Below are 19,111 nucleotides of genomic sequence, written 5' to 3' on the forward strand. Positions count from 1 at the left end.
TGCACCACCACTGTCCAGCAGCCTGCAGGTGTTCAGCTGTCAGAAAGCTCCCTAAACCCTGTCCTTTTGGGTTTTTAATGGAGGCTTCATTACATAGGCATGGTTGATTACATCACTGGCCATTGGTGATCAGCTCAACCTTTAGCCCCTCCTATCCCTGGAGGTTGGGGGGTTGTGCCAAAAGTCCCAGTCTTCTAGTCATGCCTTGGTCTTTATCGTGACCAGCCCCCATCCTGAAGTTACCTAGGGTCTGCCTGCCATCAGTCTCATTAATATACAGAAAGACATCACATAGGAAATCCCAAGGATTTTAGTAGTTGCATGCCAGGAAACAGGGATGAAGACCAAATACATATTTCATAGTATCAAAAGTGCATTAAACAATTGTGATTTCAAGTAAAAAATCTAATTTCATATGACAAGTTGGTTTATCTGAAATTTCTACTGAAATGGGCCTTTTTAAACTTTTTAAATCTGTTTTTGCTTTTAGCACAAATCAAAGAATTTTGGAAAGGAGAACTTCTGTCCATCTACTCCATTAAAAATATGTTTTGGGCCTATCATGGGGAGGGGGGAGGGGGGAGGGATTGCATTGGGAGTTATACCTGATGTAAATGACGAGTTGATGGGTGCAGCACACCAACATGGCACAAGTATACATATGTAGCAAACCTGCACGTTGTGCACATGTACCCTACAACTTGAAGTTTAATAATAATAAATAAATTTAAAAAAAAAAAAAATATGTTTTTAGTATTTAAAAAAAATTTCCCAAAGAAAAAATGTATATGTGTGGGTATGAAATTGATCATTAGTATTTTCAGCTTTTCTTGTTAATTAGGCATTCCAAGAGCAGAAAACTGTTTTCAGGTATTACAGCCTTTCTGTTAAGATTATTTGAGTCACGTTAACATTCATTTTTATTCTTTCCCAGCTTCTGAAAGACCATGCCTCATCCATACCTAACGCAGAGTCCTGGCCTGTCGTGGGTCAGTTTTCAAGCATTGGCTCCTTGGGAGCTGATGAATCAAAGTGGTTATGTTCTGAGTTTAAAGAGAGCATGCTGACACTGGGGAAGGAAAGCAAGACTCCAGGAAAAAGCTCTGTTCCTCTTTACTTGGTGAGTTCTCGTTCTCATTGAGGTCATTTACTTTTATTCTCTACACAGGAGAAGAATTGAAAATTGGTCCTGTTTATAATGGAGAGATGTTTTATTCTTTGTTTTTTTTTGTTTTTTTTTTTGGCGTGGGAGGGGGCGGGGTACGGAAAGAGCAGTACATTAGCATCGTCATTTGTAATCAAGTTGCCTTAATATCTAGTGCTAAGAGCTTGCCGATTTGTTCAGGAGCTCCATTGCAAACACAGACTGGCCTGTGATTTTTCTATCCTTTCTTTCAGGTTGCTGCACCAAGGAAGAAAATATTTGATGTAGCATAGCCAGCAGAATTAGGGGCATTTTAATTATTTAGAGACCTGTGAATTAATAGTTAATTTTCCATTCAATGTTAACTTGAATTTCAAAGGAAAAAATATTCAAATTGAAGTATAATTTTACATCAAATATGGTTCTTGTTTAATTACTAATTCATTTTTTTGTAAGATGAGAACTTTAAAAAATTTAAAGTATATTCTCTAATTTAAAAGTATTTGTAACAGATTTTCATTTTCTTAAAAGCTGATTATCATTCTTTTTCTTCAACATGGTACATTCTGAGTTTTATTGTTTTTCTTTTATTTTTAGATCTATCCTTCTGTGGAAAATGTGCGGACCAGTTTAGAAGGATATCCTGGTAATTCTTGGGGAGACTGTGTCAGTTGTGTTTTATGTATATTTCATGAATGTCCTGGTAAAATTTTACCAGTATTGGTTAGAAATTTGGAGATGGTTTTCACTTAACTATATAAGGATCATGAAAATAGGCAATATCAAGCTCTACGTTCTGCAGATGATACCCCTCAGTTTGGGTGTGTTATTAATCCTCACAGAAACCCTCTGCACAACGGTTTTCATTTTTACTGGTAAGGTAACCAGCAGGTTAGTTGTCCAGACAAGATAGCCAAATAAAGTCAACTTCCCCTTACTCTTCAGTGCCTTTTCAGAGCTTATCCAGCATACCTTCCTCTCATCTCTTTCCACATCCTCCCTTCCTGTGTTTGAGGTACCATGTGGTCCTTTTAAATGCCTGATACAGATATATTTAAGGTCTGGAATTTTTAAAATTTTGCCTTTGGTGTAACATTGTTGATGTGTCTATTCTGTCAAGGGCTTCATCTGCAAATGCCTAAGATTTTTTGTAGGCATCCGTCAACCTTGTCCATTTCCCTTATACTCATATCAGGCACTAAACCTTTATTCGGAATTCAGCAGCCCCCTAGTTAGTGTAATCAGGGGGTGTTAACCGAAAACCCAAATAGTGGCTGTCTCTGGAAAAAGCAAAGTCTAATTGGCATTGGCATTTGCTGATGGCTAGAGCAGAATGTGCTGAATTAGTCCATTTATTGCTTATCAGGCTCAATAAGAAAAATCTGCCAGAAAAATCTCGCTAGAGTTTGGAGTGTATTTGCCCATTTTTTTGCTTTTTAATGGAAAAACCAAAATTACTTCACTGAGACCCAGGGATACAGTGGTGGTTTTTCTTTGGTCCTCTTTTTGCGCCTCTAATAGGCTAGATTCATTCAAAGTGTATGTTTAATGGGGAACAACATGGTATTTTTAACAAAGCTGTTTTATAACTGGCTTTGAAACGGAATGTTTTTAGTTATTTGAAGTTGAAGACAGGACATGCCCTATTTGATATGTCAGAGATGTTTGGATATAGATCTCTTTGGGTATAGATCAGTGTGGAGAAGTTCCAGCATGTGTTTGGAAAGTCACTGATGAATCCACTGTGGAGTTTTCTTCGTTTCAAAAATGAGCAAGCATTGACTTCTAATTGTATTTCCACTTGGAACTTTCTTTATTCTCTTTGCAAGAATAAGGCTTTTAGAATTCCTTTTTTCAAACTGAACTGTTTACTGAATGTTTTGTTTTTTAGCCATCTTTTCTGTTTGTCAGAATCTGTTCAGCCAGTACAAAGTCTGTTTGGAAATAGTATGTAAAGGTGAAGTAGAAGGAGAACTGACATCTCGTCCTAGATTTCCTCCCCAAGTGTCACGGTCTTGGGCAAAAACAGAGGCTGTCCAGCTGTGTTTTATTTGCATAAGGAGAGTAAGATGGGCCAGGATTCTAACACCTCAGATCTATGCAGTTATAGATGTTAAATTACTATCACCAAGTAATTCAATTATAATTTTTTCTTTTCAAAGTGTACTTTTAATGGGGAAAAACGTGGTATTTTTAACAAAGCTGTTTTATAACTGGCTTTGAAACTGAATGGTTTTAGTTATTTGCAGTTGAAGCTTTGAAACTGAATGGTTTTAGTTATTTGCAGTTGAAGCTTTTGCAGGAAAAAGCTCTGTTCCGCTTTACTTGGTGAGTTCTCGTCCTCAATGAGGTAATTTACTTTTATTCTCGACACAGGAGACGAATTGTAAATAGTCCTTACATTCCTGATGGGAGAAATCTTTTTAATGTGTTCATAATTCCTGCTCTGAATGTTGAATGGGTTTCTAAAAAGTGATTAGCAAGTTGTCATTAGTTTTCACTATGTTTGTGTTACATGAGCCTTATTTAAAGGCATCCCATGACTATACTTCGTAAAGTATATGATCATCACTTACTTTTGCTTATGAGTCTGGATGTTTATAAGATTTGTATAAAGTTAATACTGAAGGAAGGAAACCTCATTAAGAGAACATATCTAATGCAAGTATAGAGATATTCTTTCAAATAACTGCTCTGTAAGATGAAGTAATAGAAGTAGTTTTTTTCCTGTTACCTTCTTGCTGTTTATTATAGATTTTCCTCTTAATGAGGGCTCCTCAAATTATATTTCATAATTTTTATTGTTTTATTTTTCTTTTAAAAGCTGGGGGCTCTCTTCCCTATAGCATCCAGACAGCTGAAAAACAGAATTGGCTGCATTCCTATTTTCAGTAAGTAATTGGTTTAGACTGCTGCTATTGCTTCTTTAGGAATTAGAATGTTATTTATGTCACTGGTTTGTTTTTTTTAAAAAGGAACTTTATGTAATATAGCTATATTCTTTCATCTACATATGTTAGTGATAGAAATAATTTAAAACAAGGTTTTGAATTTTTTTTTGGAATAGGTCCTTAATACCAAAGAGGAAAATTTATTGCTGTGAGGTTTCTATTTAAATATTGGCATGCCAAGAAAGATAAATAAAAGATCATGCTGGGTAGTTTAGAATTTACATAAGCAGTATTTTAGTTCATTTTTCCAAAATATAAAGTATCATTATTCTGTTTGTACCATCATATGTGCAGCTGCAAGCTTGGTGAGGGCAGATTCTATGCTGCTGTTTCCTGAGGATACAGGATAGTATCTGGCATGTTGTCAGAGTTCAGTAAATGCTGAGTGGACAAGTGAAGGGAATGTGCTTCATCCTTCTCCAGCCACAGCAGTTGCACAGCCTGCATATGCAAGGCCAGTCTGTTTCATGCTTGCCTCAACAGGTGTTTGCTGTGCTGGTTAGCCAGAAATGAAAGTAGAATTACTTTGAATTATAGCTTTCAGCTGTAATTCAGTGTGTTATCCTGGAGCTTTTCTTTAATGCTTTCTTGAGAGGTTTTTCCTTACAGAAGACATTTCTTTATATTGAACTCCTTTCAGTATTATATTATTAAATTCACTTGAATGAAGACAGTGATGGTACCTACCTAAGCCTGATTCTGTTTTCACAGACGATCTGTTAATCTGGGGGGACCATCCTCCTATAAGTAAGGATTGTTGCTTCATTATATAGGTTCCCATAGAACCCTAGTCTACAGTATTGGAAACTTAGAAACCAAACTCAGATTTGTGAATGTCAGCATTTGACTAAAGTGTTTCTGCCCTCGCTTTTCAGCATTCATTTTTTTCATATACTGTTTGTATTTTGTCTTTTTTGTATTTTGTTTCATTCAACAAGCTTTTGCTGAGCCTCTATCATAACACTCCATGGGAGCATGATTCTTCCCTTTAAGGAGCTCACAGTTCAGGCAAGAGACATATGCACACATGCTGTGAAAAGCACAACAGAAGGGCCAGGTGCCGTAGCTCACGCCTGTAATCCCAGCACTTTGGGAGGCCGAGGTGGACAGATCACGAGGTCAGGAGATCGAGACCATTCTGGCCAACATGGTGAAACCCTGTCTCCATTAAAAATACAAAAACTTAGCTAGGTGTGGTGGCGGGCACCTGTAGTCCCAGCTACTCGGGAGGCTGAGGCAGGAGAATGGCATGAACCTGGGAGGCGGAGCTTGCAGTGAGCCGAGATTGCACCACTGCACTCCAGCCTGGGCGACAAAGCGAGACTCCGTCTCTTAAAAAAAAAAAAAAAAAAAAAAAAAAAAAAAAGCACAACAGAAATAATATGTATGCATGTATGTGTGTGTTCATGGCAAAAATGGAAAGGCTATATGCTGAAAGGTTACAGTTCTTGTGAGAAGTGGGAAGTTTATAATTCTAAAATGGGCATGCATTATTTGAATGCAGTTGCATAAAATATCACAGGTCACAGAGTCGTGTAGCCACTGTTGATTTTTAGATAATAGGCTTTTTCTTTTCATGCAGTTTCCTAATATTAGGATTAAGATCAGTTTGTTTTATTTTGTAATTAGTGACTTGTGTCTTTTCTGTCACTAGCAAATGGTCAGCTGAGACTTCTGGCCGCAGCAATGCCATGCCACATATTAAGACATATATGAGGCCTTCTCCAGACTTCAGTAAAATTGCTTGGTTCCTTGTCACAAGGTAAACAGTCCTTACATTCCTGATGGGAGAAATCTTTTTAATGTGTTCATAATTCTTGCTCTGAATGTTGAATGGGTTTCTAAAAAGTGATTAGCGAGTTGTCATTAGTTTTCAGTATGTTTATGTTACATGAGCCTTATTTAAAGGCATCCCATGACTAATCCCTTTGTAAAGTATATATGATCGTCACCTGCTTTTGCTTATAAGTCTGGATGTTTATAAGATTTGCATAAAGTTAACATTTACTTCTATTATTTAATACCTCAATAGGGGTTATGCAAATTGACATTTGGGGTAAGTACAGAAGAATAATGAAATGTTAAAATTAATATTTTTTTCTTAGTTTCTCCTTAGGTAATTAAAACCCAAGGCATTCAAATCTCTTATGTGTCCTTTTCTAAAACATCTTTAAGATATAATTCACATACCATAAAACCTGCCCATTTAGTCTCTACTGTTTAATGGTTTAGTATAGTCACAGAATTATGTAACCATTGCCATAATCTAAATTTAGAATATTTTCATCACCCCTATAAGAAACCACCTACCTGTTGGCATTTTTGTGTCTATTTTTATAGGAAGATAAATTGCTATGCCCTTTGAAAACTAGAACTTTAGTTCCTGACTCCCAGGCTGAACCGAACGATTAGGCATCTCTTCATGATTCAGTAACATAATTAATGTCAATAGCAACTAATTAAAGTATCACAGAGTAGAATTATTTCTTTAAGAGAGGAACAGCACTCATGAACAAACTTTTAAACAAAAGAGCCACTTACATCTTCTTGGAGAAAGAGAAAGATTTATTTTAAGGAGTTGGCTCATGCAGTTGTGGGGGCTGGCAAGTCCAAAATCCATAGGGCAAACCAGCAGCTTGGAGATTTAGTAAGACTTGGTGTTGCAATCTTGAGTCTTTCTACTTTATTGGAAAAGTTTAATTTAATGTCTGTTTGGGTGTTGTTTTCCCTCAAAATGTAATAAAAAGGTGATGTACTTCACAGAAATTGCGTATTATTGATTCTGTTTCAAGGGTATTAAGGGAAGTGGAGATTAAAGTAACCCTGTGAGTAATCTTTTTCTAAAGGCAAAGTTTTTGTAGTTCAGTAGTGTGGGAACACAAAGAGCCAGGAAGTATGAGCCCTGCCATGCATGTGACCCTGTATCCTAGGTGTTTACCTGTGTAAGCACTGTATTGTAAGCACTCTTAGAAATGTATTGCCTTGCTGGGGCAGAGGCAGGATCAAATGAGAGATCAGCTAAACTAAGTAAAGGGGTGCTGTTGTAAGTAGGCCTAGAAGTAAGCCTGAGAGAAAACCCAGATGGATTGGAAGGAACTAGTGAAGACAAAGGCCATGGAGGTGGGAAAATACACGGGGTTTTCAAGGAACAGCCGAGTGATTCCATGAGGCTGTGTAAAAGGAAACACAGGTTCAGATACCTTTAGCATGTATTTTCTAAAATTAAGTCAGAAAACATCCACTGTCAGTTTACTCATTTAGTATCTTGTCAGTTTTGTACTGTGAATATCTGCTTTAATGTTGAATGGCTGTTACTAAATTAAGCAAATTATAGTTATTTGAAGTTTATTGTAAGAACTTGAAATTTGTCATTATGGATTTGTAGCTTCTAGTTTTGTTCTGTAATAACTGGACTGAAAGCTATATCTACTTCCTAAATGTTTAAAGATTAATAGCAACAACATTCATTCAGCAATTTCAATACGCCAGATTGTTCTGTGTGAGCAGTCATGTGTATTTACTTATTTAATTCTCACAACAGCTCTATGATGACCAGGAGGCACAAAGTAATTAATAAGCTGCCTAGTATCATGCAGTAATAAGTGGTGGAACCCAGACAGCAGCGCGCCTCTTCTCTAGTGTCTGATGCCCCTCCTAATCCACATACAGGTTTAGTGTGCCTGTTTTCTTTTTTTTTTTTTTTTTTTTTTTTTTGAGACGGAGTCTTGCTCTGTCACCCAGGCTGCAGTGCAGTGGTGTGATCTCCACTAACTGCAAGCTCTGCCCCCTGGGTTCACGCCATTCTCCTGCCTCAGCCTCCCATGTAGCTGAGACTACAGGCGCCCGCCACCGCGCCCAGCTAATATTTTTTATTTTTAGTAGAGACGGGGTTTCACAGTGTTAGCCAGGATGGTCTCGATCTCCTGACCTCGTGATCCGCCCATCTCGGCCTCCCAAAGTGCTGGGATTACAGGCGTGAGCCACCGCGCCCAGCCAGTGTGCCTGTTTTCTACAAAGACTAGTTAATTCCGAAGAAATTGTATCAGGCTTTACTTTGATTGTTGTATAAAAGAGGAAAGGGACATTGGGCATTCCAATATGATTGCAAGATTTCTAAGAAACATAAATAACAACTTAGATACATAGAGCCCACTCTCTCAGCCCTTCCATAACCAAGGAAAGTGTAGATTCCCAATATAAGTGGCATCTCCCAGTAAGCAGCTCCCTTGATTAGGTTTGGACATTTTGTCTGTCTGTCACTTTTTCTGAATCTGCCAGAAAGAATGTTCCCAAACCGAACTCATCGTATGTAGATGGAGATTTCTTTTCCCAACATTCTTGTTTGCCCTTGTGGCACCTGTCTCTTATTACCAGGTTTAAAGCCTGAATGTCCTCTTTCACTATTCCTTCAAATGTTGGGCAAACATTTACTGAGGTCCTCCTGTGGATGCCGGGCACTCAGGATAAAACAGAAGATCTAGATAGTGCCTTTTAGATACTCACAGTCTCTGATGTGAGGAGCCAGACACAGAAATAATTACAATAGGAAGAGACCAATTCTGTGCTTGAGGTGGGCACGTGGATGCTTTGTAAATAGCTATCAAAGCCTATTCATCTTTGAAATGTTTCAGAAGTTTCCTCTACCAGTCCTTGCAATTACCAGGTCAGAAACTTACCACCTGGACTTCTGAAAGGGTTTCCCATCTGTTGTGCCATCACGTGGGTGTTCTTCACAGGCCACTCATCCTGGTTGCCCATGCCCCTTCACCTTTCTGAAACGTAGAGTTTCCTCATTGTCCCATGTTCAGAATTCCCCATGTCCTGTAGGCTAAAGTACAGATTCCTCAGTTTGGAAGTCATGCCCCAGCCACACCATTTTCACCATTCTTACCCATTAATCCCCAACAGGAACTTTGAGAAGAAGCCAGGCTAGCCTCCTTTGCCCCTGAAGTCATCCAGCCAGCAGCCCATGTCGTTTCCTCTCCTGATCCTTTCATCCCTTTTCTCTGTTTCTTCAGTTGCTACTCATCTTTTAAGAGTTGTGTTCAGGTCCCATCTCCTCCTGGAGCCTCTTTCAGCCTCTGCTGGTCCCTCCCTGTCCAGATCCTTAGATCCATGTGCCGCCAGTGGAGCTCACAGCTCCTACACCTCACTATTTTGTCTCTCAAGCATGAGCTTTAGCATTGTCAGACAGTACTAGATGAGATGGTCATGTCTACTATTGAACAAGTCTTGCCGTGGACAAGTTTCTTAATCTCTCTAAGCCTCAGACTTCTCATCTGCACAGCAACTATGAAGGTTTGAGCTGCCAACCATGGTGACCTGTGGGAGTAAGAAGAGCAGGGCAGGGGAGAGAATTGACCTTCATTAAGTAGCCACCATGTGGCAGACACTTCTGGTGCTTTACCTACATAGTAGTCTCTTTCAGTCCCCACAAGAGCTGTGAGGTGGCATTATCCCCTCCCTCTTCTCAATGAGGAATAAGGCAGCAGAGTTGAGGCAGTTCTACTCATTACTCAGCAAATATGTATTGGCCACTGTGGCAAGAAGAGAGTAATTAAGATGAGGTTCTCATAGAATTTACATTTGCATGAAAGAGATTTACCAAAGAATTCATTGCATACATATTAGTTAATTGCACTTGTAATGCTTTTTGACTATTCTACATAGGTGGGTTTTTACCCAATAAGACCTTAATTTTCAGTCTTTCAGCCAAAACATCACTTCTGGAGCCTGGTGTCTTCCATAATGCCCTAGATTCCTGCATTGTCAGTGTTCTTTCTCTATTCACTGTGGTTGCTTGTGTAATTATCTGGCTTCCCCTGTAGACTCTGAGGCCAAGTCCATGCCTGTCTTGTTCAGCATACCCTGGTGACTGGCCAGGTGCCTGACATGTGAAGGCTGATGAAGGCTAGGATGGAAGTGGTAACTTTGAAAGCACTGCCTAGACTGCATAATGGAACATGGGAGGGCCCTCAAAGATGATTCCTGAGTTTGGGATGTGGAGACGGGGATTGTCACTGATATCAGTATAGAAGTCAGGGAATGGAATTGGCCTCCCACAGTGGGATGATGGTGAATTTGATTGCAGATTCATTTATCATGGTGGGGACTTCAGGTGGAATTGTTTGTTGGAGATGAACTTAAAACTGTGGTGTACATATAGTATGTTTTGGAGTTTGGGTTAGTACTGATTGTTGACACCATAATCCTTTGTGACTTCCTGAGGAGAATATAGCAGATCAATGCCTGGGCACTGAAGAACATACAAGAAATACATATCAGGTGGGCTTTTCATGCCTACCAGGTGTTGCATTGCCAAGCAAATGAATTGGATTCAAGCCATCCCTCCTGGGTTGAAGAGCAACTGGTCACACATTCTCCATGAAATAACCTTTCTTCTACTAAGAAAAATGTTATATATATATTCTGTTTGGGTTATCAGATTTAACCATTTTTATCCAGCACATAACTTCTGAGCACCTACTGTGGACCACACACTTTTCTAGGTGCTAAGAATGCAATAAACAATAAAACATCTTGACTTTATGTTCCGGTGCTGGGAATTATACAAAAAGCAAAGAAGTATGTTTATATATGCAAATGGTGGTAAGTGCTATACAGAAAAAAATGGAATGATAATTTAGGTGCACAGTCTTTAATTCTAAATTCTTGGTACCATATGTAGTTCAATATTTGGATTTTAAAAGATAATATGGTACCTATACTGTCTGTTAATATGCCTAGTAGTATCTGGACCAACACTTTATAATAAAACATTTTGGAAGCAAAGATCACAGGTAGCCTCATGTCATCTTAGTTCAACTTTTGTTGCCCATTGAGTTAAGATCAAGTTTTGCTATCAAATGAAATGAGTTAAATGCTTTATTTCAAATTTGGTTTAGGTAGTTGTTTTTAAATTTTCAGAGCTAACATTGTAGTTCTTAACCAGAAGTTCCAGGCACAGTTCCAAGCACATTATATATATATATATATATATATATATATATATATATATATATATATATATTAATTCATGTAATCCTCATAGCCATTCTACAGTGTATCCATGAATCCCCTTTTCAGATGGAAGAACTGAAGCACAGAGGTTAAACAAGGTGCCCAAGAACCCAGAGTCCCCACCCTCAAACACTGTCCTGTAGGGTATGAGTGCCCGGGTTGGGGAGGGAGGCTGCTCCTTAAAGAAGAGGGTCAGAGAAGGCCTCCTGACGTGGTGACATTCATGCAGAGACCTGAAAGAAGTAAGAGAAGAGCCATGTGGATGGGTCGCTGAGGGAAAGCATTCCTGTGTGGGGTGGGGAGTGGGAATATGCTTGCTGTGTTTGATTAACAGCAAAGTAAGTGTTACTAGAGTCAATAGAATGGGTGGGTAGGTGAGTTCAGAGCAGTAGTGGGTGGCCAGACTTTGCCTTTTTACCTGCTTTCAGATATTACTGTTTCTTTGATGCCTCCTGGGTTGCCTGAGGCTTCATTAGTTGTGGGTCTATGGAAAGCAGTTCAATGAATGTTATAATTTGAATTGATTGGAATAATTGAGTGCTTTTCTAAATGCTTGTTCCATGAGATTTTGTAGAATAAGATGTGATTTTAAATAGTTGACTTTAGCTTACACTCAAATAGTGTGTCTCTCAACAGAACACTATTGTTATTTTGGTCAAGATAATTTTTTGTTATACAAGATTGTCCCATGCATTATAAGTTATTTAATAACCTGGCCCTCACATACTAACTGCCAAGTCCTGGTGAAAGCTGAAAAAAAAAAAAAGCCTTATACGTTTCTAAATATTCCCTAGATTTTATGCTCTGATGGACAATATCATCATCCTTGAGAATAAATTCAAAAGTTTATGAACAACGGATATAATATATCCTTTCATTTAATATATTTACTTGCTTTAGAATAGTAAGGCAAGATTGTAGAGAGCACTGGATTCTAGTCCAAACGAAGTGCTCATGCCCAGCAAATCTAATGGTCTGTCAGCAAAGTAGCAGACATACTAGATTTTAAGAATTGGATTTTAGCCAAAGGTAAATACGTCAAAAGCTACATAAATTTAACTTTTGATATTTTTCTACTTTATTATTACTACTGATCCATACTAATGTTTGGGTTTGAAATGAATAACCAACATTAAGTACAATAAAATTAAATTCCCCAGAAAAAATTATAGGGGTAATAAGCACAGTGAATGATAGGCAGTATGAATTTTGACTTTTAACATGATAGACTTTAAAAAATAATCTAGAGCTACATATCCAAATAAGTGTTTGAAAGTAGGTGCTTTGGCCAAAAACATTGCCATTGCTCAAGTTTTCTTGCCACTCTTCCAAGTTCTTTCAAAATGAGTTGACATGACACATTAGCAAATAAGTATTGTTTCTTAACAGACACTCTTTATTTTCAGCCTTGCATTAGTTTTCTGTTCCTTTGTAATATATGATCACAAACTAAGAGGGCTTAAAACAATACAAATTTACTATTCCATGGTTCCCGTGGGTCAGGAGTCTGGGCGTGGATCAGCTGAGCCCTCTGCTCAGTGTCTCGCCAGGCTAAAATCAAGGTGTCAACCCAGCTGTGATCTCATCTGAAGCTTGGGGTCCTCTTTCAAGCTCACGGTTGCTTGTGGCTGTGAGCCTGAGGTTCCAGCTTTCTTGTCGGCTGTCAGCCAGGTATTCTCAGCTCCTAGGTGCTTCCCGTGGTGTTCTGCTGCATTCCTCATGGGGTGCTTCTTGGAAACCGGCAGGAGGATCTATCTCAAAAAGGACCCAACCCAAGCCCACCCAAGATTATTTCCCTTTTGAGTAACTTAGTCAATTAATTGATAACCGAATTATGCAAGTGAAACTCCATCATATTCACAATTCTGGCTCATCCTCAAGGAAAGGGGATATATAGGTGTGTGCACCAGGGGCCATCTTTCGATTCTGCTTTCCACAGACTTCACTGAATTTTTTTTTTTCTGAGATGGAGTTTCGCTCTTATTGCACAGGCTGAAGTGCAATGTCACGATCTTGGCTTACTGCAACATCTGCCTCCCGGGTTCAAGCGATTCTCCTGCCTCAGCCTCCTGAATAGCTGGGATTACAGGCATGCACCACCACACCACGGCTAATTTTGTATTTTCAGTAGAAATGGGGTTTCTCCATGTTGGTCGGGCTCGTCTCGAACTCCCGACCTCAGATGATCCGCCCACCTTGGCCTCCCAAAGTGCTGGGATTATAGGCATGAACCACTGTGCCTAACCCACTGATATTTCTTTCCTAGTTCGATTTACCCTCTTATTCTCCAATCTTGGCTGGAATTAATTTTTTACTGTTTCCAAAATTGGGATTTGTTTTCTATAGTTAAGCAAAAGTACCCTTGTACACACTCAAAAGACTGACCCTCCGGCTCCAAAGCTCTTTGAGAAGTGAAGTTCTATACTCTCGTGGAGCCAAAAGAGGCAGCTGTACTGGAGTAAGGGACCAACCCCGCAGCATGACTGCTTTGGAGAACCATATTTACTTGGGTATGCAGAGTTGTTAAAAACAATAGTACTATAAAAGATTCGTAGAATCACAAAAGATCTGATTTCCTAATCTTAAAAAATCTCATCCCCTTAGAAAATGTGTTTCGTATGGTTCCTATTGGGTCTACATAATATCTTATTGCCTGTTATGTCTCTACCCATCATAAGTAGAGGATGTTGACTTCCTGATCATTTGGACTTTGTTTCATCCAGTTGACATTTCACAAATGTGAAAACTGGCTACAGAATGTCAGGAATTGGAATCTTATACAAATGCTAGCCTTAATATAGTTTTTAATCTTCCCTTTTATTATTTTAAATATAAATCACAGTTTTCATTTCCTCTCTTTCATTATGTGTTGTGACTGAGTTCTGACTGAAAGCATTTTTCATAGACCCTGGGTCATGTTTTAGTATACAGTTGCCATAGTAACCACATCACCAAGAATCATAAAATCTGCACCAAAACCTTTTTTAATGAAGTTTCTGCTGAACTATCTGCATTAGAAGTTTCCTTTTACTGTAGAGAAAATGAGTTTATAATTATCAGGCTTCATTGCCTACCAGAATACTCATTGTGATCTTTGGTAATTATTCTTTAGTGTTTGTGCTTTCTGGCAGATTGGCTAATATAGTGCCTAGTTTGGTACCTGGCCTGTAGTGGCTCCAAACTGAATGAATGGTATCCCCCTTAATCTAACTGCAGTTTATTTTCAGACTGCTTCTCAGGTTTTATTTTTTTCTGTACTGTCTAGAATAACCATACTTTTCTTTCAAGTTCTAATTCAAATGCTCCCCTTAAAGTGAAACTTTTTCTAGCTCAGCAGACATTATTTTTTCCTTGGTGTTTTCATGACGCTTTTTACTTGATCCTTTTTACATCTTCCCAGTTGATTCCTTTTTTTTTTTTTTTAATTTTGAATATCTTTTCTCACTGCTTCTGTAGGCATCGACCTGATTGCTTCTTTCTGGATCCCTTTGCTTCCCTGTATCATGAGCTTCGGGTAAGCAAGGTGCCTGATCTTACTCATCTTTTTCTGCTTAGCATCTAACACTGCATGGCACATGGGTAGTGACCAAAAAATATCTGAATCAGTGCCCTTTTAAAAACTTATTTTTTTCAAGTAGGTAACATACACAATATATAAATGGTATATAAAGAAGGTATGTCTTCCCATTCCCGTTCCCCAGCCCGCTCCTCATCTGGAAACCACTACTACTAGTTGCTTGGGTTTAATAGCTGTAACCCATCAACATTTTTAAACCCAGGGTCCACAAATGGTGACGTTACCCAGTCATCTAGCATATTATGGAGGAAATAACCTGAGATAGAGTCCAAAGATCCAAGTCCTAGTTTGAGATTGCCACTTACTAGCCTTGCCACTTAAATTTTGGAAAATGCATTTATACCTTTGGCTTTTATCTCATTTATGGAATCCCAAGGATGATGATGGAAAACATGTGGTTGTTTCCTATTAAAAAGTATGCTGTGTTTAATATTAGTTCACTGCTTGATTTTTCATGTCTCTCATATTCATTAGGCCTCTTAGGATTTAAGAAAGCACCTTATAAAGCCTTTATCTGTTTTGCCTGTGTAACACATCCGTATAATATATATGACCTTAAGACATATTCAAGCTGGGTGCAGTGGCTCACACATGTAATCCCAGCACTTTGGGAGGCCAAGGCGATCGGATCACCTGAACTCAGGAATTCGAGATCAGCCTGAGCAACATGGTAAAACCCCATCTCTACCAAAAAATTTATTTAAAAAAAGGGGAGGGGGCATGGTGGTGTGCACCTGCAGTCCCAGGTACTCAGGAGGCTGAGATGGGAAGATAACTTGAGCCTGGGAGATTGAGGCTGCAGTGGGTCATGATGGCACCACTGTACTCCAGCCTAGGCAACGGAGCGAGACCCTGTCTCCAAAAAAGATCTTTTCAGAGATATATAGCCTTTTCTAAACCAAATATGTGGTTATTTTTATTTTTACCTCTTTTTTTTGAGACAGAGTCTCGCTGTGTCGCACAGGCTGGGGTGCAGTGGCGTGATTTTGGCGTACTGCAACCTCCGGCTCCTGGGTTCAAGGGATTCTTCTGCCTCAGCCTCCCGAGTAACTGGGACTACAGGTGCATGCCACCATGCCCAGCTAATTTTTGTACTTTTAGAAGAGACGGGGTTTCACCGTATTGTCCAGGCTGGTCTCGAACTCCTGACCTTGTGATCCGCCTGCCTTGGCCTCCCAAAGTGCTGGGATTACAGGCGTAAGCCACTGCGCCCAGACATATGTGGTTAATTTTTAAATTGCTCACAATTACTCTATTTAATCAGGACAAGTACAGTCAGCCACATTTATACATTCAGAGAAACTCAAAATTAACAGTTCACTTGAACTTATTAGGATGTTATATTAGCTGGCGATTTCCTCTTTTGATTGGTTACTTGCTTTTATGGAGAGATATTTATGGTTTTTAATAAGATTTTCCTCCCATCTGTTTTGATCCTACCATAAAATCATCCCATGTTTGATGGGCAACCGGTTGTTAGGGAAATTATTGGGACATGATGACAACTGTGGTATTTAAATTTTACCACAGGACTAAGCAGGAGGAAGATGAGGTTTAAGAGAAGCCTTGGTTAGTGCCTAGGTGTAATTGGCAAACCCAATGAGAACAGTTACGAAAGTTGTGTATTGTGGGTGGTCAGAAGCAAGGTGGGTACCTAACACATGCTGGATCACTGTTAGAGTTGCCTAGCAACTGACAGGCAATGCAGATAGTCAGGGATGAGCAGAAATGTTGGTGCTGCCACTTCAGGAGAAAACGAGACAAGTGCTTGACTGAAAAATCACTGGCTTTTTGAGGAAACATAAAAGACATTCTCTCTCCTCTGCTTTTCAATATTACTATGCAGTACTCGTTCTCTAATGTCTGTTGCTTTGATTCTGAAACAAATCATCTCTTTTTGTTCTCCTTTGTCTGAGTATTTTGGTGAAAATAAAATTGGATTACACAAGAAAATACTTAACAGATGTCATTGGGTAGACTTGGTTGCCTGGCCCCGTGGCTCTAAGATATTGGGATTAGCTGGTATGCTTCATGTGCTTTGTTACAAATGTTGGTTATCAGTACTAATGCCTACAAGTGACTTCCTTTATACAATAGAGATGATTCAAGGTCATATTACTACCCTCGCCTGCCTGCATTCTGGTACAAGCAGACTGAAGACAGCATACCCCTTACTAAAGTCTCGTGAACATCATCACAATGGAAAAAAGCTTGAGACCCCTGACTCAGTGCCTCTAGACCCTTTGCACACTGGCATTGCTAGTCACTAAGTGCACATCTGGCTTGAGATGAGGAGGTGCAACCTGGAATTTCCCACCAGGGACTGGCCTCCAAAGAAAGCCTCTCTCAAGTAATATAGCAAATACTTGCATAGTGCTTACTGTATGCTGGCCAAGAGCTTTTTTATACTAGCTCATTTAATCCTCCAAATTAGGAGCTAGGTGCTGTTACTATTCCCATTTTAGAGATATGAAAACTAAAGCATAGAGAGCTTAAATAGCATGCCCCCAGGTGACCCAGTTGGGAAGCAGGAAGAGCTAGGATTTAGACCCAGGTAGTCTGGTGTGACTATTTCTTGTTTATGTGCCAGGTGCTGTTCTAGGTTTTAGTTATAGAGGATGGACAAGACAGGTATGGTCCCTGCTTTCATGGAACTTGCCTTCTAATTGTTGTAGACCTATCGTCTCTCTGCTTTGGGATTGGCACAGAAACATTATTACAGGAGAGTCAGCAGGATGGTGACAGGCCGAGAGAAGGAAGGGAGGAAGCAGGTTGCCTATAAGGTTGTGAGCACAGCTCTCTGGGAGAGTTAAACATGCTGTTAGGCTTTGTGGAGCTGATCATCAGCCCCAAGGAGGCTGCTCCTCCAGCTATCTCAGGTCTTAGTGGGAACCTTCCTTGTGCTATGCAGCACCAATATTTCAGGCTCCAAAAAGACAAGAATAATTCCCAGGACACTGTGCACTGTGGGACTCAGGAAAACCAAGGTAAGACACCAGCCTTCACACACTTTATAGAGGAATCATCTTCAGAGAGCTTTTCAAGGTCTCCAAGGACCTTGACCAAATGCTGACCATATATTGGACTGTTCAGTCTTACTGACCATGTGAACAGTCCATCCACTCTGCAGCCACACTCTTAAGACATTTGCTTCTGCTCTCTAGGCCCATTTCCCCATCTGTAAAACCAGGGGTTGGGCTAAATCAGTGGATTTTATGCTGTGTTCCTTGGAGCCCTGTGGGCTCTGGAAACCCCTTTTGGAAACCACCACAACAGTGGGCAGAGAGAGACAAGTGCAGGTAATTCACCCAGAGATACTTGCCCCTGTTTGCTTAAAATGTTTCCTTTGAACAAAGGGTTCTCCAGGTTTAAAAAGAAAATTTTAAAAAATCATTATAATAGATCATCTCCCAGGGCCCATTCTAACAAACATTTCATAGTTCTATTAAAAGCATTAACCATTTCCAAACCTTACCTTTGTGATGTGCATTAAAATTTACTAAGCACTTGCACCTAGATTATTTCATTCATTCCTCATTATAACCCAGTGCAATGAGCAGATGGTGTTAAGTCCGTATTGTAAGTGAAGAAATTGGTGACCTAAGTACATAACCACAAGGTAACACAGCTAGCCAAAAGCAAACTCAAATCTTACAAGTCTGTTGCTCTTTTCAAGTCCTTGTATTTACTGCCTTTCCATTATAGAAGGCAGACTAAAACATTGGAACATTTCATTAGAAAATAAAACAGTAAGCAGTTTTTGATTATCACATGGGTTACTATTAAATATGTACTCAAATTATTTGGTATAGTATTCTAAATACTAATTTTGACCTGAAATTTGAAAAACAATTTTTTTATCCTTCTTGGCAGTAATTTTTGGCATTTTGGATTATTGATGTGATGACTTCTAATTCCATCTGTGGGATCAAGGATAGATGGATTCTTTTAAAGACTAGGTCAGTAGGTAGGCTAGACTATGCCATCGGGCACCAAAGCCTCCATTTAGATTCCAACATGGCTGTGAAACACTGCTTGGCGGGGGGAGGGTCATGATAGGCCCATGACTGAGGAACAAAGTGAGGTTGCAAGTAGATTTGTCCGAATCTATTTGGTGGTTTGTCAGACTTTACACTTGAAAAACCCCACAGGCAAGTATCTAATCTCCTTTAGTGTTCTGCTCTTATCTGCTTGAAAACATGCATCATAATCATTTTCATTTTTCTTTTCCTGCTGGCATTTCTTTGTTAATACACTGTATCTGTAAGACCTGATATCTACCCTGGAAACACAGCTGATGTGTTGCATCTTCCTAGTAGTTAATCTTCCAAGATTCTTCAACATCTGCAGAATTTTGAGACAGGATTTCACTCTGTCACCCGGGCTGCAGTGCAATGGCATGATCACTGCTCACTGCAG

General features: G+C 39.4%; 1 protein-coding gene across 2 annotated transcripts in view; it reads left to right on the forward strand.

Annotated features, from left to right (window-relative positions):
- TDP1 (tyrosyl-DNA phosphodiesterase 1) overlaps positions 1-19,111 on the forward strand; it is an 85,917-nt gene that overhangs the window by 32,178 nt on the left and 34,628 nt on the right. For both annotated transcript variants that reach the window (XM_037984378.2, XM_037984379.2), the window contains exons 10-13: positions 935-1,120; positions 1,742-1,790; positions 3,969-4,035; positions 5,750-5,857. In XM_037984378.2, the coding sequence (XP_037840306.2) occupies positions 935-1,120; positions 1,742-1,790; positions 3,969-4,035; positions 5,750-5,857 (410 nt within the window). The remainder of the gene's footprint in view (positions 1-934; positions 1,121-1,741; positions 1,791-3,968; positions 4,036-5,749; positions 5,858-19,111) is intronic.

The sequence above is a fragment of the Chlorocebus sabaeus genome, chromosome 24 (assembly GCF_047675955.1).
Source record: "Chlorocebus sabaeus isolate Y175 chromosome 24, mChlSab1.0.hap1, whole genome shotgun sequence".
Classification (NCBI taxonomy): Eukaryota; Metazoa; Chordata; class Mammalia; order Primates; family Cercopithecidae; genus Chlorocebus; species Chlorocebus sabaeus.